Source organism: Ursus maritimus, unplaced genomic scaffold, assembly GCF_017311325.1.
Source record: "Ursus maritimus isolate PB19 unplaced genomic scaffold, ASM1731132v1 scaffold_5, whole genome shotgun sequence".
Classification (NCBI taxonomy): Eukaryota; Metazoa; Chordata; class Mammalia; order Carnivora; family Ursidae; genus Ursus; species Ursus maritimus.
Window position 1 is genome coordinate 591,121 of NW_024426663.1, and position 23,758 is coordinate 614,878.

The 23,758-nt window shown below is 35.2% G+C and overlaps 1 protein-coding gene across 2 annotated transcripts in view; it reads right to left on the reverse strand.

The window, feature by feature from the left end:
* Positions 1-23,758, reverse strand: part of APC (APC regulator of WNT signaling pathway) — a 125,115-nt gene that overhangs the window by 47,799 nt on the left and 53,558 nt on the right. For both annotated transcript variants that reach the window (XM_040621974.1, XM_040621975.1), the window contains exons 2-5: positions 21,195-21,279; positions 19,728-19,929; positions 14,694-14,802; positions 11,991-12,104 (exon numbers count right to left, since the gene is read on the reverse strand). In XM_040621974.1, the coding sequence (XP_040477908.1) occupies positions 11,991-12,104; positions 14,694-14,802; positions 19,728-19,929; positions 21,195-21,279 (510 nt within the window). The remainder of the gene's footprint in view (positions 1-11,990; positions 12,105-14,693; positions 14,803-19,727; positions 19,930-21,194; positions 21,280-23,758) is intronic.

Below are 23,758 nucleotides of genomic sequence, written 5' to 3' on the forward strand. Positions count from 1 at the left end.
CTCAGTCAGTTAAGCCTCCAACTCTGGGTTTCAGCTCAGGGTCTGTGCTGAGCTCTGCTCAGTGGCTCAGTGGAGAGCTTGCTTAAGATTTTCTCTCTTCCCCTGCCCCCACGACCCTGCTCTTGTGCGCTCTCTCTTTAAAAAAAAAAAGCTAGATTTTGCTTTAAATTAATGAGCACAAGCGGAAGTGAGAAAAACCAAATCACTTGTATATGAAAACCTTGTAAATTTAAATTATTTTAATTACCTTCATGACAACAAATATGTAGGTTTTAGAAACAAGTTCTGCCAGTGTTATATCATGTTCTGTGGTAATTCTACAGTTGACATCTTAATATTGAGGCACCAGAAATTAGAAGAGTAGTTGTTTTGATGGGGAACAAAGTGTTAGAGGCTAGATGGAGTCATTTCCAAACTAGTTTTGATTATGTGCCCCATCAACACAAGATTCCTGAGTGCATATTTCTCAATAAATACTAAAAGAACTGAAATAGTTTAAGTATATAAAGTTTAAAAACTTCCATATAAAACCTACCCACTGACAATATCTAGTTTTGCTTAAATACAATATCCCTATGATTTTATTACACAGTAAAAACAACTTATTGCTGCTATTATCCAATGTCACGATAAACAACCACAGAAAAACTAAAAATTGTGCTCACCAAAAACAAAAACAACCCCAAAACCAAATCTTCCTTCTTCCCTCCCTTTCTCCCTTCCCTCACAACACTACAACTATGCTGATTCTCTGCTGTGACTGTGAAAACAGTGAACTTAAGGTAGGTAGTGTTCTCTAATTAACAAAGCTTTCCATATCTAATTTACTCACGAAAACATGCTGAAGGAGAAATGCCTATATTTTTGGTAGCTTTCTAAATATACTGCAAAGACGAGTGAACACCTCTACAACCAGATGGTAAACATTTTCTGGCTTTACATGAAAGAAAGAAACTATGCACAATTAGCTCTGTATAGGTTTTCCTCTTTCTCTATATTAACAAGCTCCCCTCCACCAATAAAATCTTTTTTTATTTCATTTTTTCATTTTCACTCCAGAATAGTACACATACAGTGCTAGATTCGTTTCGGGTGTACAATATAGTGATTCAACAATTCTACACACTGCTCAGTGCTCATCGTTTTCAGTACACTCCTTAATCCCTATCACTATCTCACCCACTGCCCCGCCACCTCCCTTCTGGTGACCAACAGCTTGTCCTCTATAGTAGGAGTCTTGGTTTGTCTCTTTTTCCCCTTTGTTCATTTGTTTTGTTTCTTAAATTTCCCATGAGTGAAATCATACGGTATTTGTCTTTCTCTGATTTATTTCACTTAGCATTATACTCTGGTCCATCCATGTCACTGCAAATGGCAAGATTTCATTCTTTTTTAGGGCTGAGTAATATTCTATTCTATATATACACCACATCTTCTGTATCCATTCATTAGTTGATGGACACTTGGGCTGTTTGCATAATTTGGCTATTGTAAGTAGTGCTGCAATAAACACAGGGGTGCATGTAGTCTTTTGAATTAGTGTTTTCATATTCTTTGGGTAAATACCCAGTAGTACAATTACGAGATTGTAGGGTAGTTCAAATTTTAACTTTTTGAGGAAACTCCACACTGTTTTCCAGAATGGCTGCACCAGTCTGCATTCCCATTAACAGTGCAAGAGGATTCCCCTTTCTTCACATCCTCGTCAACACTTGTTTCTTGTGTTTCTGATTTTACCCATTCGGACAGGTGTGAGGTGATATCTTATTGTTGTTTTGATTTGCATTTTCCTGATGATGAGTGATGTTGAGCATCTTTTCATGTGTCTGTTGGCCATCTGTATGGAGATGGAGAAATGTCTGTTCCTATCTTCTGGCCATATTTTCATTGGATTATCTGGTTCTGGGGTTTTGAGTAAGTTGAGTTAAGTTGAGTAAGTTCTTTATATATTTTGATACCAACCCTTTTTCAGATATGTCGTTTGCAAATATATTTTCCCATTCAGTCAGTTGCCTTTTAGTTTTGTTGACTGTTTCCTTCTCTGTGCAGAAGCTTTTTGATGTAATACCAACCGTTTATTTTTGCTTTTGTTTCTCTTGCCTTAGGGGAGTTATCTAGAAAAAAGCTGCTACAGCCAATGTCAGAGAAACTACTGCCTATGTTCTCTTCTAGGATTTTTCTGGTTTTAAGTCTCACATTTAAGTCTATAATCCACTTGGAATTCAGCTTTGTGTATGGTGTAAAAAAGTGGTCGTCTTATTCTTTTTTGTGTTGCAGTCCAGTTTCCCCAACACCACTTGATGAAGAGACTGTCTTTTTCCTGTTGCATATTCTTGCCTCTTTTGTTGAAGATTAACTGACCATATAATTGTGGGTTTGTTTCTGGGCTCTCTATTCTGTTCCACTGATCTATGTGTCTATTTTTGTGCCAGTGCCGTACTGTTTTGATTACTACAGCTTTGTAGTATAACTTGAATCTGGAATTGGGATACTTCCAGCTTTTTCTTTTTCAAGATTGTTTTGGCTATTGAGGTCTTTTGTGGTTCCATACACATTTCAGGTTTGTTTGTTCTAGTTCTGTGAAAAATGCTACTGGTATTTGGATAGGGATTGCATTAAATGTGTACACGGCTTTGGGTAGTATGGATATCTTAATATTTGTTCTCTCAATCCATGAGCATGGAATGTCTTTCCATTTCTTTGTGTCGTCTTCAATTTCTTTCATCAGTGTTTTATAGTTTTCAGAGTACAGGTCTTTCACCTCCTTAAGTTTATTCCTAGGTATTTTATTATTTTTGTTGCAATTGTAAATGGGATTGCTTTCTTAATTTCTCTTTCTGTTGCTTCATTATTAGTGTGTAGAAATGCAACAGATTTCTGTACAGTGATTTTATATCCTGGAACCTTACTGAATTCGTTTATTAATTCTAGCAGTTTTTTGGTGGTCTTTAGGGTTTTCTATATTCAGTATCGTGTCATCTGCAAATAGTGAAAGTTTTACTTCTTCCTTACCAATCTGGATGCCCTTTATCTCTTTTTCTTGTCTGGCTGCTGTGGCTAGGACTTCCAGTATTATGTTAATAAAAGTGAGAGTGGATATCCTTGTCTTGTTCTTGATCTTAGGGGAAAGTTCTCAGTTTTTCCTCATTGAGGATGATGTTAGCACTGGGTTTTTCATAAAGGCCTTTATTATGTTGAGGTATGTTCCCTCTAAACCTACTCTGTGGAGGGTTTTAATCATGAATGGACGTTGTACTTTGTCAAATGCTTTTTTTTTTGCGCCTACTGAAATGAACATATGGTTTTTATCCTTTCTCTTAATGTGATGCATCATATTGACTGATTTGCGAATATTCAACCACCCTTGCATCCTGGAAATAAATCCCAGTTGATGGTGGTGAATGATTTTTTTAAATGTATTGTTGGATTCAGTTTGCTAATAGTATGTTGGGGAATTCTGCGTCCATGTTCACCACAGATACTGGCCTGTAGTTCTCTTTTTCTAGTGTCTTTATCTGGTTTTGGTATCAGGGTAATGCATGCCTTGTAGAATGAATTTAAAAGTTTTCCTTCCTGTTCTGTTTTTTGGAATAGTTTGAGAAGAGGTATAAACTCTTCTTTATATGTTTGGTAGAATTTTGCTGTGAAGTTATCTGGTCTGGACTTGTTTGCTGGGAGTCTTCTGATTACTACCTCAATTACATTGCTGGTACCCAGTCTTCTAATTTTCTATTTCTTCCTGATTCAATTTTGGAAGGCTATATGTTTCCAGGACTTTATCCATTTCTTCTAGGTTGTCCAATTTGTTGGCATATAATTTTTCATAACATTCTTATAATCTTTGTATTTCTGTGGTGTCAGTTGTTATTTCTCTTCTTTCATTTCTGATTTTATTTGAATCCTCTTTCTCTCTCTCTCTCTTTTTTTTAAATGAGTCTAGCTAGAGGTTTATCAATTTTGTTGATCTTTTCAAAGAACCAGCTCCTGGTTTCACCAATCTGTTCTATTTTTTTTTAAGTTTCTACTTTGTTTATTTCCACTCTAATTTTTATTATTTCCTTCCTTCTGCTGATTTTGGATTTTGTTTGTTTTTCTGTCTTAGCTCCTTTAGGTGTAAGGTTAGATTTTTTATTTGAGATTTTTCATGCATCTTAAGGTAGGCCTGTATCGCTATAAACTTCCCTTTTAGAATAGCTTTGGCTGCATCCCAAAGATTTTGGAGCATTATGTTTTCATTTTAATTTGTCTCCATGTACTTTTTGATTTTCTATTTGATTTCTTGGTTGACATTCATTGTTTAGTAGCATGGTAGTTAGCCTCCATGTATTTGTGGTCTTTCCAGATTTTTTTCTTGTGGTTCACTTCTAGTTTCAAAGTGTTGTGGTCAGAAAAGATGCATGGATTGACTCTGATCTTTTTGACCTTGTTGAGACTTGTTTTGTGGCCTAATATATGACCTATTTGGAGAATGTTCCATGTACACTTGAAAAGAATGTGTATTTTGCTGTTTTAGGATGGAGCGTTCTGAATATATCTGTTAAATCCTCCTAGTCCAATGTATCATTCAAAGCCATTGTTTTCTTCTTGATTTTTCTGCTTGGATGATCTGCCCACTGATGGAAGTGGGGTGTTAAAGTCCCTTACTATTATTGCGTTATTATCTATCACTTTCTTCGTTTGTTATTAACTCCTTTAAATACTTGGGGGCTCCCATGTTGGGTCCATAAATATTTACAATTGTTAGATTTCCCTGCTGGATCATCCCCTTAATGACTGTATAGTGTCCTTCTCTGTCTCTTGTTACAGTCTTTATTTCAAAGTCTATTTTGTCAGATATAAATATTACTATCTCAGCTTTCCTTCCACATCCATTTGTGTGATAAATGCTTCTCCATCCCTTCACTTTCAATCTGCATGTGTCTTAGGTCTGAAATGAGTCTCTTGTAGGCAGCATATAGATGGGTCTTGTTTTTTAATCTATTCTGTATCCCTATGTCTTATGATTGGAGCATTAAGTCCATTTACATTCGAAGTAATTACTGATAGGTATGTATTTATTGCCAGTTTGTTACTGGTTTTATGGTTGTTCTTGTAGTTTTTTCCCATTCCTTTCTTCTCTTGCTCTCTTCTCTCCACTAGCTGGCTTTCTTGAGTAATATACTTGGATTCCTTTCTTTTTATTTTTGCATAATATTGGTTTTTGCTTTGTAGTTACCATTTGGTTTGTATGCAACATCTATATACAGAAGTCTGTATTAAGATGATGGTCGCTTAAGGTTGAACCCATTCTTTACTCCTCTCCTTTCCACATTTTAGGTATATGGTATCATACTTTACATCCTTTTATTTTGTGAGTCCTCTATTTTTTTAAAAAAAAATATTATTTATTTGCCAGAGAGAGATAGAGCACAAGCAGGGGGAGAAGGAGGATCCCTGCTAAGCAAGGAGCCCGATGTGGGACTCGATCCTAGGACCCTGGGATCAAGACCTGAGCCAAAGGCAGACACTTAACTAAGCCACTCAGGTGTACCCCTTTAGACTGATTTTTATAGATATACTTATTTTTACTACTTTTGTGCTTCCTAGTTTCCTTCGTCTTGTGTATGGTCTTTCCACTGAAAGAGTCCTCTTTAAACTTTTCTTGTAGGGCTGGGTTAGTGGCAATGAATTCCTTTACTTTCGTTTGTCTGGGAAACTATTTATTTCTCCTTCTCTTCTGAATGATAGCCTTGCTGGATATTCTTGGCTGCAGGTTTTTTTCTTTCAGTACTTTGAATATATCATGCTACTCTTTTCAGGCCTGCAAAATTCTGCTGAAAAACCCACTGATAGCCTTACAGGGTTTCCCTTGTATATAACTGGTTTCTTCTCTCTTGCTGCTTTTAAAATTCCTTCTTCATCACTACTTTTTGCCATCTTATCAACATGTTGTGGTGTGGACCTCCCTGGGCTGATTTTGTTGGGGGATCTCTGTGCCTGCTGGATGTAGATTTCTGTTTTCTTCCCCAGATTCAGGAAGTTTTCAGCTAATATTTCTGCAGATAAATTTTCTGCCCCCTTTTCTCTCTCTTCTCCTTTTGGGATCTCTATAATGTATGTTATTATGCTTGATGGTATCAATGAGTTCCCTAAGTCTATTCTCCTTTCGCATAATTTTTTCTCTCATCTGCTCAGCTTGATTACTTTCCATTACTCTGTCCTCCAAGTCACTGATTCATTCTTCTGCTTCTACTATTTATTCCACCTAGTGTATTTTTACTATTTTGTTTAATGTGTCCTTCATCTCTGACTGGGTCTTTATCTCATCGTTAAGGCCTCACTGAGGTCCTCCACTCTTTACTCAAGTCCAGTGAGGATCTTAATGATCACTTCTTTTAATTCTCAGGCATATTACGTATCTCTGTTTTGCTTAGGTCTCTTGCTATGATTTTGTCCTATTGTTTCATTTCGGACACACTCTTCTATCTCCTCATTTTATCTAACTCTCTGTATCTGTTTCTCTGTGTTAGGAAAGACAGCTGTGTTTCCTGCACCTGAAAGTAATGGCCTTATGAAGAAGAGGTCCTGTAGTGCCCTGCTGTGCAGTGTCTCCTGTTCCCCAGAACCTGGTGCTTTAGGGGTGTCTCCTATGTGTGATGTGTGTGCCCTGCTGTTGTGGCTAATTTTTCCTTCAGTCCAGTCATCTGCTATGGCTCTCTTCTGCTTGTTGTGGACAGTGTCTGGTTCCTGTAGTGGGCCAGTCTGGGGATGCCTGGGACATGAGTTGGGTCAGACCAGGGGCTTGTTAGAGATGCAGGAGCACCAAACTGCTGTGTCGCGTGTTGTCCGGAGAAGCTTTTGTTGGTGGGTGGGACCTGCAAAGCCCTTGTCTGCTTCCAGCCCCCTACTGGGGCCTCCTTTGACTGGTATGTGTGGTTATCTTCCCCTTTCTTGGGGTTGAAGTTACTTTGGAGTGTGCTGGCCACTGCAGGGGCTGCCTACACACTACCAGGCCTCTGGCACTGCCTTGTAGGGCTCTGGCTAAGAGAGTATTGGAGAGGGCAGGTCTCCCATAGCACAGAGCTGGGGGGCAGAGCCAGCAAGCTTTTTGTGCCCCCAGTCCTCTGTGGGAGGGGTCCTACAGTGCTGGGACTAAAGCCTCCTGATGAGCTCCTTAGAAGCACAGCCCAGGAAGGGGGGAAGGGTCCACCAAAAAAACCTTAAATTAAAAATTTTAATATTTAGAAGATGAAAGCAGGGAATTGTATCTAATATTCCTCTTGATTTCTGTATTGCCAATATGTCACTAAATCTTGAAATCGTTCTATGTCTTGACACCCACTGTGGTTGAGGATTTCTAATAACACAACCCCTGTACTTCTGTTTCTCAAAATGAAAATGGAAGAAGCCAGTAGTATCTCTTTCCTTTTTTTATATGATAACCTTATTTGAATACTGGTGAAACTATGCTTAATAACAAGTGCTTAACAGTTCAGGGTAATGCAGTTGGTATGACATTTGAAAAACTAATTTTAAAAAATTGTAAGAATAATATAGTTCAATACAGATTCAGGATAACTCTCAACAAACTGGGAATAGAAGGTAAATTCCTTAACTTGAGGAAGGGTATCTATCAAAAACTGAATAAACAACACACTTAACAGTGAAATTTTAGGAGGAGTCCCTTTAAAGTCATAGTAAGACAGAGAAGACCAATATCACTGCTTCTTATTCAAAGATGTATTAGAGTTCTTATGCAGTATAAAGAGAGAAAAAAAAAAGAAACCAAGCAACTGAAAAGGGCAAAGAAAATTACTGTTCTTTTGCAAACAACGCAAAAAAAAAAAAATGCAACTGCCATATTTGACAGATTATATGGAAAATGCAAGAAAAATGCAAGAAAATCTTAAACTACTGAGACAATTTAATTCAAGAATTCAGGAAGGTCACTGGATACTTATTACTTAAATGTAATTTAGTAATTATAGTAAATCCCATTCATAAACAGTAACAAAAACTATATGATTTCTAGGAATAATAAAAAAAACATATAAAATATTTATATAGAAGATATTACAAAACTTTATTGAGGGACATAAAATTACAGCTAAATGAATGGAGATATAAAATTAATAACAAAACCTAATATATATTGAGTTTTACTATGTGTCAGATTCTAAGTGCTTTTACATGTATTAACTCATTTAATCCTCACATTTCAGTTTAGTATTATATTTTACCAATGAGAAAACTGAGGCAGAAAATTTACCCGAAATCAGTGCTGATAAGTAGCAGGTCTGGAATTAGAACCTAGGAGGTCTGGCTCCACAGTCATTCCTTTCAACCAAGAACCAATCTTTATTATGTAAAGAAAGGAACTCTCTTCAAATTAATTTATAAATTCAATGTGATTCTAATAAAAAATGTATCAAGCTTTTCTTTAAATTAGAGAAGCTGAAACTAAATTTCAGACAGAAGAGTAATGAGACAGAATACAACCACAATTTTACAAACAAAAATAGGAGAACTCACTCTACCAGGTACCACGATTTATAAAACTACTGCAAATAAAACAAATGTGGTATGAGTGCAGGCACAGAGAATCTAAAAAAAATTAGTGGAATAGAGTCTAGAAATATCAACCAAATATAAACTTAACATATGCCAGAGATGGCATTACTAATCAATAGGGAAATACTGAGGTATCAAATAAAGATAATGGGTAATTTAGTTAAAAACATAAATATGCACATATCTGTGTATATACTATTATAGATAATTTATCACATATTAATAAAAACCAATATATTATTTAAAATCTAAGCTATATATTAAATAATTACATATATATACATATAAAAATCATATACACTTGTGTGTATCTTTGTAAAATTAGATCCCTACCTCCAAAACATACATAACTGCATGTTGGAGATGAATTAAAGACCTAATTGTAAAAATAAAACATTAAAACTATTAGAAATAAGAGGATAATTTTGATTCCAGAATAGGAAAAGATGTATAAATAATTCATAGAAAGCACAACTATGGCAATATACTTAATTTAGCTCTATATCAGACACTAATTAGGATTTTGCAGGGAGGGGCTGTGATGTGTATTATCTATAACACAGTGGTATCAAGAGGATATTAATATATCGCTCAAATATTTAAGAGTAAGACATTTAACATAACAGAAAATGGGAAAAAAGATAACAGAATGTCCAAAAGTCTAATAAATATATGAAAAGATATTCAACTTCAGTAGTATTCAAGAAAATATAAATTAAATGACAAGCTAATGTTTCATTGCCCACCAACTGTTAATTATGAAGTCTGACTCACAAGTGCTGGAGACATACAGAAGAAAAACGATTCTGACATACTACTAGTAGAAATGTAAATCGATAAAATCATTTTGAGTGCAATTTGGCAAACACTAGTTCAAAACACTCACACCTTATAGCCAGCAATGACGCTTTTAGGTATGTACCCTAGAGCTGAAGTCAGCAAATTAGGGCCTATTAGCCATCTGTTTTTGTGAATTAAGTTTTACTGAAACACAACCAAGCCCATTTGCTTACATATAATCATCTATGGTTGCTTTCTTGCTACAAAGGCAGAGTTGAGTAGCTGTGACAGAGACCATATGGCCCACAAAGAATAATATATTTATTTATTTTTTATGACTCTTTAAGAAAAAGCTTGCTGACTCTTAACCGAGAGAGATTCTACGCATGTTTACAAGATATGAATATGTTTATCAGAGTTGTTTAAACAGTGAAAAATTAAAAACAACCTAAATGTCCATCAAGCAGGAAACATATAAACTCTATTATCCATATAATTACAGAAAATTATGGTAAAAACGAAGCGTAAGGAACTTTCACCCTACCAAACCCTAGTCCCCAAAAGTAAGCTCTATTAACAACTCGGTGTACATTTTCCCAGCCTTTGCTTTCATGTATATAGGAAAGTAGGGATCACCATTCTTGGTGCCCAAATATGTGCTGAACAAATAAAAAATAAATAAATAACCAAACTGTTCGCAGGGACAGCTGAAGATAGACAATCTCACACAGGCATGGGCAAGAGTGGATTTTATTTTGAATTTCACTAAATTGTTTACCAGTCATTTGTATGTGTTTACTAATCATCTGCATTTTTTCAATAAGTTGATTACAACCATTACCCATTAAAAAGAGTTGCCTTTTTCTTACTAGTTGTAGGAATTCTTACATTATAGGGATAGTGACCTTTTTCCTTTTATGTGTTAAAAATATTCTCCCTTAGTTTATCTTCTGCAGAATGTTTTAAAATTTTATGACAATTAACATTTGCTGTCCTATATTTTCTTCCATTAATTTTAGGTTTATTTTTCACATTTAGATATTTAATCCATTTGTAATTTTTCTTATACAAGATATGAGTTAGGGATCTAATTTAATTTCCCCCATATAGGTACCTATAGTTGCACCTATATATTTACTGAGTTGTTTATCATTCTTCCCCAAATTCATACATTTTTAAGGTACGTGAGAAAGATAAATCCTGAATTCGAATATAGTGAAATTTATCAGTCTATTCTTTCAAAAATAGTGTTTATGCCCTGTTTAAGAAATCCTTTTCTACCCCAATATTAGAAAGATATTCATGTATATTTCTATTGAAAGGCTTATTTTTATTTATTTTTTTAAAGATTTATTTCTTTTAGCGAGAGAGAGAAAGAACGGGAGTAGGGGAGGGGCAAAGGAAGAGGGAGAGAGTCTCAAGTAGACCACCTGCTGAGCAGAGCCTGCCGTGGTTCGATCCCAGGACCCTGAGATCATGAGCTGAGCCAAAACCAGGAGTCAGACGCTTAACTGACTGAGCCACCCAGGCCCCCCAAAAGGTTATTTTTAAAGTTTTACTTTTGGCATTTAAGACATTAATTTGAATGGAATGGGGGTGAGAGGAAATTAACAAAAAGTATATTATATATATGACTTACAGCATAACTAACTAACATGGAATATATTAGTTGAGCCTCTAGCTTCATTGTGAAACTAACAGGTATGGACTATAAAAGGTCCCATGGTACCGGTGTTTAAGTATGTCCTTAGTCTACCACCATACTGTAACGTAAAATGAATATACATTATGTGTAGGAAGCTACCACATAAAGGGTAGAGACTATACTTTGAGGATGTAAAATGTCCTGTATTTGTGATTTTAAAACTACGAATAAACTTTTTAGAACACAAAATGTATTTATAACACACACAGATGTATGTATTCCCTTTTATTTATTATTCCCTTAAATAAAATCTTCCAAACAATGTTTTCTTACCAGTTTGTCCTAAAAGTTTTCTTTTTAAAAAAAAAATGCCCATACTTGCTTTAAAATAGAAAAGGTAAACAGTAAAGCCTCCTCAGGGCTTAAAAACATCAGCCAGTAATATACTTTTGCAAATACAACGCGCTAAGTTCAATAATGTATGAAAATGCTTAGCAAATAGAAAAGCTATTTAATATTCTTTCTGGACATCAGCTGAGGGCAGAAATACGGGAATGTTCTCCATCCAACTCATTTCACCTTTCCCATTATTCTCTATCGTTCCTTAAATGAGGACTTCCCTTTTTTTGCATACAACTTAAAGAGCAATGAAATATTCTGAATGTTATTACACATACTTAGATTACAAGAAGTAAAAATCTCAAAGGAGAAGTGAAGTTAGCTATCAGCTACCAGATGACCGTCATCTAACCCTTTTTCTCTCTCACAGTTCCAGGGCAAAGCAGAACAGTATCAGGGAAATGAAATATGGTGGAGGCAGAATTCTGTGAAGATTGGTTATGTTGCCCAGCAGCCATGATAAATCATTATTTTGAAATAGTGCCAAATGAAGGTAGACTTATAAATATCTTTAATAATAAAATTTAATCAATGTTAACAGAGCTATAATCCATTACATTCTTAATAGCTCTTCTCTAGCCTGTGCTGTTTTATAGTTTAATAATAAATAATTTACCTGCGCTCTTTTTTCCATATCCTGGCAAGTACCTAGTTGTTCTTCCATTGCAACTCTGATTTGCCTTGCTTCATATTCTAATTGTCTTCTGGTCATATCTGTTTGTAAGGAAAACTAAAACCACAAATTAAATTGAAATGTTAATACCTCATGTTATGTGCTTATCAGTAAAAGCAAAAAAGCATATAAATACCAATAAAGAAAATGAATATCAGATATGTAGGTTATTGAGCATAACAAGATTATTTTTTACTTCAAGGAGTCCTAAAATTTGATTATAGGTGCTGGGCTCAGTCTGGGTCCCTGATGTGAAATGCTCAGTTGAAACACTTCAACTGCTCCATAGCCACAAATGGCTTTAAATTGTACTGATAAACTTAAAATATATAATTGGTCCAGTTGGGCAGGGTAAGCCTTCTTCAGTTCCCATCTTCTGCACTGAAGAAGTACGACTTTAATTATTAAAAACTAGCACAATGATGTGGACAACAAGAAAAATCAAGAAACAGTCTATCATCCTTAAGTTTATACCTCAATTTAAGGATTGTTATAAACGTGCAGACTAAACAGAGAAAACCTCTCCATTTGTAAAATGAAGAAAATGGGATAAGGAAAGGCTTTTATTTAATACAGATAATCATAAATTGCAAAACAATATAAACTTTTTGGTAAAAATCCAAAAATGAAAAGCATTTTGAAATAAACAAAAAGAAGTACTTCTTCCTACAGGGGGTGTTAATTCATTCAAAAATCAATTAATCCTCTGATTAAAATTCCAGGCACTGAGATAACTGGTAGGCATACCAAAGGAATGAAAAGGACAAAGTAATGAAACTTATAAAGACATGCATCAAGAGGTAATAATAGCTAAAAGTCTGATTAAATAAAATGATAATGGGCCATGAAGGAAACTAGAAAGTGCAACAGATTTTTTATGCTGTATATACTCAGCTGTGTGAGACATGTGTCTGACTGAGAGTAACATTCTGTGGGTCCACGGATTCCAACTGCACTGTCAGTTAAGTCAGGGGAGCTCTCACCCGCTTCCCTTGCAATAATGCAGATGACACTCCACAGAGAATGTATTTCTATAGGTATACCCAAATCATAGGTTACAACAGATGAAAGTCTGTACGCTATCTCTAATTACCAATGAGCCAGCTTTAACTCCACTTACTTACTTATCCTTCACTTCCCAAAACCCCCTGCAAAAAAAAAGTTGAACATGACAAAGTATGTTGTAATAATGTGGTTCAGATCTGATGTTTTAAAAGTAATGTCTAATATCTTGATAATATTTCTAGAGGGAAGTGTTCTTAACTTTCTTCCCAATATAAATGCAAAATTTGTGAAATTAAAAAATATTTATGACACACAAGAAGTCTACACTTGGCAATGTTGCCAGATGGTCTATAATGTCTTATATAGCCTATTAAATAAATGTGATTATTTAATAAATACGGGAACAATTTATTTGACAACTCCTCTTTGTTGCAGATATTAACCAACTGCTCTCAAGTTATCACATACATCTGAGCTCTTTCCTAAACCTGATTGCATGCAGACAACTGGACTTTAAATTTTGTATATTCTAATTATCAATGTGAATGATGAACAAAACTATGCTTAGGTATTTTTTTTTATTTAAGAGTAAAAATCCCACCAAACCTTCCCGAGTTCCTAATCCTTGTATGCCAAGAACTCTTCATTAACTGTTCTTTCACTATCTGGGTCTCTTTAACTCCCAGGAAGACGTCAAGGACATTGCCAGGAAAAGGGATCCTTTCTCTTCCTCTCAAAAGCCTGTCTGATTGTTCTAGGAGACTATGCACCTAAGCTTCGGGTTCTAGCTCTGCCAGACAATGACCACTCAGGAAATCTGGCTAAGTACATGTTTTGAAAATGTTCCTTCTTTCTACTTTTGTTTTTCATTTATTATGTTCTCTCAAAAGTGCTATTAGAAAATGAAAAATCTAAGCTAACAGAGGATAATATATTTTAATTACCCTATTTTTTTCTTTTAAAAAAAATTGTAAGAAATATTTATGGACAACAGTTAAAATACAATCTTGCTTAAAATTATTAATGTACTCCAGAACATTCAGATATGTTCTTACACATATCACTCCATGAATAAAATCGCTGACACGAGTGTTTGGGTGGGGAAGGAAAGGCTGACAAGATTAAATTCTTTTTCACATAGTTATATTTGCAAAACAAACACATTTTAGTACTTGAAAAAGTCCTAAGATCCTTGACAAAAGATTTTGTCATTTACAGTAATGGGAATAGCACTCAAATTATCTTCAAAGACGCTTTTATTGGAAAAACTATATGGCATGTGATGTGGTTCAAAAGATAGACGGTAATAAACATTTCTACAGAGTATGTTTGGTAATTCAACAGACAATAAAAAATCAGTTGCTTGTCTGAATCCTGAGTCCTTCAGAATTCAAACTTACTATATTTTCTTAATTGGAGGCTTAAAATAAATATTTGCTTGGGCATAATGTAGTTTTATCACCTTAAACAAAAAATTCATTAATTATTATATATTTGAGTTTAAAGTTAGATAAAACATACTACAGTTTACAAATAAGTAAAAATGCAATTATCCTGAATTTTTTAAATGAGTAACACAGATACTTTTAAAAGATCAAAGTTATTAAAGCCTAAAATAGGTCATAATGCTAAGTTACTTACATTTTCGGTTAAAGGGAGACTATCTATTCTTTTAGTGAGATTCTGAAGTTGAGCATAATACCAGTCTTTTTCCTTTTCTTCTTTGTCAAGATCAGCAAGAAGTAATGATCTGTTTTTTAAAAAAAGGTAAGTTTACACAATGCTAATAGAGTACATAACAGTAATTCTTATCAGCTGTAATTGTCAAGTTCTCTATTTAAACTAAAGTATTAATAATGAATAAGTGGAACACTTATTTATTTTGGGTTTTTGAAGGTGGGAGTCAGAATATTATAATCATTAAAATTTGAATAATAAAAAGTTTTTACTTTTTCACCTAAATAAGATACTCAACATCCTTACTAGAATATTTACATTTCAACCAAAGGCTTTCTTCACTTTATTTGCAGTCTGAGAATATGATGATGGTTTTTACAGAAAAAAGTAGATATAACAACACCCAAAATTAATATCAAAATAAAAAGTATAATAGAGGAGTAAAGAAAAGAAGTAATAACACAAAAAACAATCACAGAGTATAGGAAGCCTCTGCACTGGACACAGACGTGGCTTTCAACTTCTCAGCAGCCAAAATAACAACAAATACTCTGTCACTGTGCATTTCTCCAAAAAAGACATCCAGATGCCCAAGAGACACATGAAAAGATGCTCAACATCACTCATCATCAGGGAAATGCAAATCAAAACAACAATAAGATACCACCTCACATCTGTCAGAATGGCTAAAGGCATAAACGCAAGAAACAAGTGTTGGCCGGGATGGGGAGAAAAAGGAATCCTTGTGCACCGCTGGTGGGAATGCAAACTGAAGCAGCCACTGTGGAAAACAGTATGGAGGTTCCTCAAAAAATTAAGAATATGAAAACACTAATTCAAAAAGATACATGCACCCCTATGTTCACTGCAGTATTATTTACAATAGCTAAACCATGGAAGCAACCCAAGTGTCCATCAATAGATGAAAGGATAAAGAATAACGGATATGTATGTATGTATACCCACATCTTCTTTATATATATATATATATATATATATATATGTAAAGGCATACCCAAATACACACACACACATGCACTATGGAACATTACTCAGCCATAAAAAGAATGAAATCTTGCCCTTTGCTACAACATGGCTGGATCTAGAGAATATAATGCTAAATGAAATACATCAGTCAGAAAAAGACAAATACCATATGATTTCACTCACATGGATTTTATGGAACCCAACAAACAAACAAACAAAAAGACAAACAAAAAAAACAGACTGTAGAGAATGAACTGATGGTTACCAGAGGGAAGGCCAGTAGGGGTAGAATAGGTGAAGGGGATTAAGAATACACCTGTTGTGATGAGCACTGACTAATATGCAGAACTGGGGAATCACTACATATTGCATACCTGAAACTAACAGTAACACGATATGTTAACTATATTAGAATTAAAAAAAAAAAAGATTAGTCGCAGAAACTTAAAAAAAATGTCACTGTGTAGTAACGAGAAGTTATTGTGAGAGAGACAAACTTATTCTTAGCTTGGAATTTGAAGATGAATTTGCTAGGTAACCCCCCAACAACCCAATCAATGTCCTCAATAATATTCAAGTTACTCTATATCTGAGCATTTTAAACATAAATGCAAAATAAGGGTGCTCATGGGATAAAACTCAGTAGGTACAAAAAGTCTATGATTTCCTATCATGTCTCTTTCCCAAAGTGACCCCTGTTACCATTTTCTTGTGTATATTTCCAGAGAGATTCTATTAAAAATGCAAAGATCTATGTGTACACTTACATGTACCTTTTAAACACGAAGAGTAGCATATTACTCTATGTATTGTCCTATTTTTTTTCTCACTTAAAAAATCTATCTTGAGAGATCATTCTGTGTCAGAACATAAAAAGATCCTACATATTTCTTGCTAGCTGTATAGTATGCATGAATCCATAATGGGATAACTATAACTAGTTTCGTTTTAGAGGGCATTTAGGGCCCTTCTAATCCTTTGCTATTATCAACAATGCTGCACTGAATATGCTTATACATAACCCCATTTCACAAATGTGCAAGCATGCATATAAGATAAATTCCTAGGGTATGTGCATTTTTAACTTATTGCTCTTATTAGATATTGTACTGATGTATGCCCCTACCACTTTCACCGATATAAATGTTGCATCAAACTTTATTTTTGCTATCTAGTTTTTTAAAACAGTATATCATATGTTTTTTTTATTTTTAAAGATTTTATTTATTTATTCTACAGAGATAGAGACAGCCAGCGAGAGAGGGAACACAAGCAGGGGGAGCGGGAGAGGAAGAAGCAGGCTCATAGCAGAAGAGCCTGATGTGGGACTCGATCCCAGATCGCCGGGATCACGCCCTGAGCCGAAGGCAGACGCTTAACCGCTATGCCACCCAGGAGCCCCTATATCATATGGTTTTAATTTGATTTCTTTTAGGTAAGGTGAAGCATTTTTTTCAAGTTTAAAAACCATTTGTGTTTCCTTGCCTATAACTTTTTTTTACTTATAGGACCTCATCTATATTAAGAATGACTGTACTTTGTTAGTTATACAGGTTGTAAACATATTTTCTCTGTTTACCACTTGTCTTTTAATTTTGTTTATAATGTTTCTGTCATGTAGAAAATTTTGATTTTTTTGTAGTCAAATTTGTGGATATTTTCTGTTATCGCTTCTGGAATTTGCTCATTTACAGAGATGACCCTCACTCTAATAAATTGTTTGATTATATTGTTTTGCAAAATATGCATGCATGTGAGTATGTGGAAGGTTATATTGTGCTAAAATTCCCCTCCCTTTACTGAGAAACATTCAGAAAAATAAGAAGTGAGCCTTCATTTCTGTTGTGGCAACTTCAGCAGTGAGGGTACCCATGGGAAGACAGTAAGCACCTGCGTATGATGTAGCAACCATGGAGGGGAGTGCAGACCAATGAGAAGCTGCCTCCTCCCTCCCATTTCTGACAAGAGAAGCAGGAGAAAACACTGCAGAAAGCCTAATCCCCTTTCACAAGCTGGCATAAAGATGAGCTCTATTTTTCAGTGCTCTCTGGTTAGAACCTGCAGGACCTACCAGGACTTAGATGGGGAACAAATGGTGATGCTCCTATTTCCTCTGATTATTCTCCAATAAATAGGCTCATTAAGTAAGAGCTGGGTGTTATAAGTGCTTAAATTGATAGGCCAATGTTAGTGGTGGCTGCAGAGGGATGGGGAGGCTACGGAGAATAGGGACAAGCTGTTATTGTCAAGTTTAAGGTGGAACTATGGTAAAACGCTCTGGGGAAGCCAAGGTTACAGTGTTTTGAGCCAAAATGTAAACAAGTGGTTAAATGATAGTGGCTGACCACAGTGCTTAAGGCTCGCAACTGAAAACAGGTCTAGACCCCGAGGCAGGTAGGTCTTTAGGGTTTAGACTTTTTTAGTGATTGTTTACAGTCTTCCTTAAAATGTAAGTTTTGTGTCATCTTAGTCCTCCAGCTAACTCAGGGTGACCTGAAAGAGCAGGGCACATATGCACGAGGCATTTAATAAATATCTGTTAAATGAGCAAATAGCTAAAATGATAATAGCGTGTATTTACTGAATGTTCTAAGTACTAGACATAGTGGTAAGTATTTTTTTTTAATCTAATTTAATCTTCACTACATCCTGAAGCTCACTCTTCAGACTGGAAAACTGAGGTTCAAAGAGGTTATAGAGCTGTGTAGCTGGGTTTGAACCCTGGCTTGACTACTTTCTAGCATTTATCTTGGGCAATACAGAAAACAAGAAAAAAAGAGACAGAGTGTATATCTATGACTTAAGAGAGGGAAAGAAGGAATAGAAAAAACAGGGGAGAAAATCATCAAAGAAATAAGAGAATTTTCAAAAGCTGAAGAAAATAAATTTCCAGATTAAAAGGGCACAGTGAGTACCCAGCACGATGAATGAAGAAAACTCATATACTGAGGCATTCTAAAGGCTTCTAAAGAAGAGAAATGACCTTCAAAGGAATGAGAATCAGACCAGTAATAAATTTCTCATCAAAGACATTGATAATGAAGAAAGAAAATGAGCTTGAGCCTAGACCTATCTAAAGGATCAACTGAGCATGACAGCAGAGTAATGATTCCGTCATATATGCAAGGACTCAATTTACCTCCCTCCAACACAGTGAAAACCAAGAGGGCCCAAGACATATCAGAACTACACACACAGATACTCTCTTCTCTCTCTCTCTCTGCTAATAGACTTGGGACTTTATCCACATAAATCAAAGCAAGTTCCCAGGAAAGGGGGTATGCTCACATGTCCTTTGTCTCTTCATAGAGCTCAAAGAGGACAAGAAATGGAAGACTGTGGAACCCAGTTAGCTTCTTACTATTCACGATAGTGTTTCCTATACCGTCAGACAGAAATAGTCCTGGTTCAAGGTATAACACAGAGACTCATGTAAACTCAAGATAAAAGAAAGCTTAACACTACTTCTGGTCCAGAAGATTACCCTATTTTTACAGACGAACACACCTAAAACCAGAGAGAAAGCAGTAAAAGGTCTTTTGCCTTTTACTTAGATATGCTGGACATTTTTACACTAATAACCACTTTTTACAACTGTGCAAGGTAGAACCATATACCTATTTTACAGGAGAAAAAGACACAAAATTTAATGACATGACCAAGGTTCCAGAGATAATATGTAATGTTGATACATATGCTTACTCAACATACAGGGCATTTGAAGTACTTAAGTAACAAAGTACGAGTCTCTTACAATCCCAAGAACTGTCTCCTCTACATTTTCATATTTAATATTGCCTCTTTACATTTTTAGATTTAATATAAGTATTTAATATAAGTATATAAGATCAGTAACATACTATCTTTGAATAAATAAATGCAAAATACCCTCTCAAGTGTTACTGACCATCTGCCACACATGCTTCCTAATTCCTACTTTGTGTTACAAAATGACAAAATAATAGTAAACACTGGAGTATACAAGTTTACAACTTAATGGAAAAAAGTTACCTCTCTTTCTCAAGTTCTTCTAAATAACCGGTGTTTTCTCTGCTTCCGTTTACAAACCCTCTTCTTGGAAATGAACCCATAGGAACAGGACTGCACTCTCCTGAACGACTAGATACAGATCCTTCACGGCTTCCGTAAGAACGGAGGGACATTTTTGACCGTAGTTTCACTCCAGGGAAATTACTGCTATCTAAGTTAAGTTCTAAATGAAAGAGAGACAAGTTTTTATGTAACAGTTGTTTTAAGTGGTCTAAAATATTGCTAAGGCAATTATATTGTCTTAAAAATAAAATACGAGGTTCATATTTTAGTCCTCAAATCTGAACCCATTTATTTTATAATATAATTTAATATACATCATATATATTACATGAAGTCTGCAGAAGTACTAAATTATGGCAGCTACAGAGCAGCAAATTTATGCAGGGAACAGAGAATCCTTATCACAAATGCTAATGCTGTAAGATATTCACTGACTCCTGGTTCCAGGTAAAACTGCAATATATGCAAACATCAAATCATTTTAAAAAGTGTTCAATCAACTCTAAATTTCTAACAGAGGAAGCCACAAATACACATGATTGAATAAATAATTATTTAGGAAGAGAATGACTAAACTTTCCCTCTAAAGTAGCTTGAGTCGGGGGAAAAGGAGTATATTAAAGGAAAATCAGACAAAATATCTTTCCTCAGATTCCTGCTAAATAATAATATATTTTAGGACCCAAAGGTAATTTCTTAGTCTAGGTTCAATGATAATAATCAAGCACTTTCCCTGTTTTGATATTTGAATTTTTTTTTTAAAGATTTATTTATTCATTCGACAGAGAGAGAGACAGCCAGCGAGAGAGGGAACACAAGCAGGGGGAGTGGGAGAGGAAGAAGCAGGCTCCCAGCAGAGGAGCCTGATGTGGGGCTCGATCCCACAACGTCAGGATCACACCCTGAGCCAAAGGCAGACGCTTAACCGCTGTGCCACCCAGGCGCCCCTGATATTTGAATTTTTAAGCAACAAAATGAGAAAGTTATTTTTTCAAAATTCTACTAAAAACTGCATACAATCAGCTTATATATCTGAAAAAATAAAGCAATTCTATCCTGGACGGAACAGAGGACACTATTACTTCAAGTAAGGCAACGGGTCCAGTCTGTGGCATATAGCATACTAAAGGCCTATATAGTGACTGGCAGAATAGCAGTGAGTTTTAAAAAGAGCTGAAAATCATCAAATAAGGAATCTAAGGTAGTTGATTTAAAGCCAGTTAAATGTTTAACTGAAGGAATGACAAGTAAATACACATTTTACATATCTGCATTTTAACAACTAAATCCTAATAGATAAGGCTGTTATACCAAGAAAACTGAAAGCAACACTCAAATCAAGAGAACCTGTGTTTGGATGTACACGCCTAAAGTTGACAACTGAAGCTTAAAACATTATTTTAGAACACTTTAAAAAAAATCTACCTTTGAGACGCTCTAATAAATCAATCTGTCCAGAAGAAGCCATAGCTTCATCTTCAATACTTCCTTGTAGCTGTTTAAGTACTTCCTGCAAAAAAGAACACCATATAGCACCATGACAAAATTCTAAATAACTTCTTGAAGACATGATTCTAAGTTTCTTGGCATTTAGGTGTGCTGGGGAAAAAAGTTTCAGATCAATCTAAAAATATATCTTAACCTGTAAAGCACTTTACATATATTATCTATTATTAATTACGAATAATATACTATATCCCAACAACAACAGTGATATTTCGTGATAAGGGAGATTATGGGGAGTCTCCATAAGATACATTATCCTTAAATTTAAAACATACAACAAGGTGAATTATTCTCATTGTTCATGAGTCAATCAAGACTCAAAGCCCTATCCAAACTGTAAAAGCCAGTTATGGGTTTAGAATCCATGTCTCTGAAGCTTGCACCAACATGACCATGAAAAAAAACCAAATTAACAATTACAATATGCTGTTTTACTTAACACCCTAACACATATTCAACCTGTCACACACCATGTTTAAGTACATACTACTAGCATACCGATTTACATTCAGCAGGTATTGAAAGACCTGTATGCTCACTGCCTCCTGACTTTTGATGCCATTCTTTTCCTGCCCATCTAAATCCTTCTCTTGATAAATTTTCCTCAAAGGATGTTGGAAACTGTCATTTTCCACCAGTTTTTCTGGATGTTCCTTAATAATAATTTATATCTTTCATATTCTGGGGCATTCAATTTTCCAGCAAAGTCCTTGTTGGCCAATTAGGTTTCCAAATGCAAGACGATGTTCTTGAACATTTATGACCTTCTAACTATGGGCAGTATTCTCCAAAATGAAAAATGATCCGTAAGCAGACTGAAAAGGAAAAAGTGAGTGAATGCAGCAAAGACAACTTTACTGGTTTGCCTTGATGGTGACATGACCGGCATTAAAAAAAGAATGCCTATGTTAACAAGAAATAGCCTGTGGTCTTTAAGATCTCACCTTCAAATAACAGAGCACGTTGGAGGTTGAAAGCCTTCGATAAATAGATTTAGGAACGTGGAGGTGACTGATATTCATGTTCAGATTATTATGGCTGAAATGTATCGTATCTGAGGGACAGGAAACAAATTTGTGCAGGAATGCCATCTTTGAATGGATGTAAAGTACTCTACAATGTCTACTGTAAAGTTCAGGACACCCTTGCTTCCATAAAGCTTGAGAACTGTCATTCTAGGCTATCTGTGTTTTTCAGGATCCCAATTCTCCTCCCATCCATCCACTGCTACTACTTGTAGTCCTTCAATGATCCTTTAATCTTATCCCTATTTCTTGTACTCCCCAGCCTTGCAATTCGACAATTACCCTTCCACAGGTAACTTCAAGTTGTATGTCACTACTCCTAACCTCACTTGTAAACTTCAGATTCACTTTCCCAATTTGACTGACAAATGTTTTACATCTGGATGATATGTACTTCCTATGTAAATGTCCAGAACTATCATTTTGTGCCACTACAATTTGTTCTTTGCCTTGTATCCTGTCAGTTAAATGTAAATAGCCTTTTCTTCCCCACTTAGCATCAACTCCTTCATATCACCAGCCAGTTCTCAAATTCTGTATTCAACCTCTAGTATTTCTCTTAGAACCATCTCTTTTCTATTCTTACTGTCATTATCCTGGTTATTAACCCTTCCAAACTACTAAAATAATATCTTATATGGTCCTACCTTGCACAGGACTTTTGTGTTCAGAGTAAGCCTTTATTTTATTTTACTTATTATTATTATTTTTTTAGAGTAAGCCTTTTAAAGCATAGCTCTGATCAGGTCTTCATACAAGATTCTTCTCCAAAGTCTACAGCGGTGGGTCTGAAACTTCAGTATGGATCAGAATCACCTGAAGGGCTAGTTACGACATATACTGCTCATTCAGTAAGTCTGGGATGGAGGCTAAAACTTCATTTTCAACAAGTTCCCAGGTGATGTTGATGCTGAAAACAATCATCAAGATGTTAACAGTGGTATTCTAAAAAGGTGGGGTTACAAGCAATTTTTTTTGGCTTGTTTTTTTTTGTTTTGTAATTTTTCAGCAATGGGTATTACAAAAAATACTGTTTTTAGAAAAGGTACAAAGATGTAGAAGTTCAAAAACAACAAAAAGAAATCCTTGGGATGTCATAGGACATACACCTAATTTTTCAAAACTAAAAATAATGAACAAAAAAATTAAAATAACATCAAAACCAAATTAAAAGGCCATGTAAACTTGGACATCCAACAATAAAAACCAAACTTACAGCATTAGCCATACAATGGAATGCCATGCAACTACAGTGTCACAAAATATTTGATGATGTGAAAAGATCATGACGTGTTAAATTCTTAAATAGCATGCTGCGAAATATAATCCCATTAAATGCATGGCTGCACAGAATGTGCAGAGAGAAAAACATATACACTGTCAAAGGTTACCTCCGATTTAAAAAAGAATAAAAAAAATTTGGGGGACACCTGAGTGGCTCAGTTAGGCGTCTGCCTT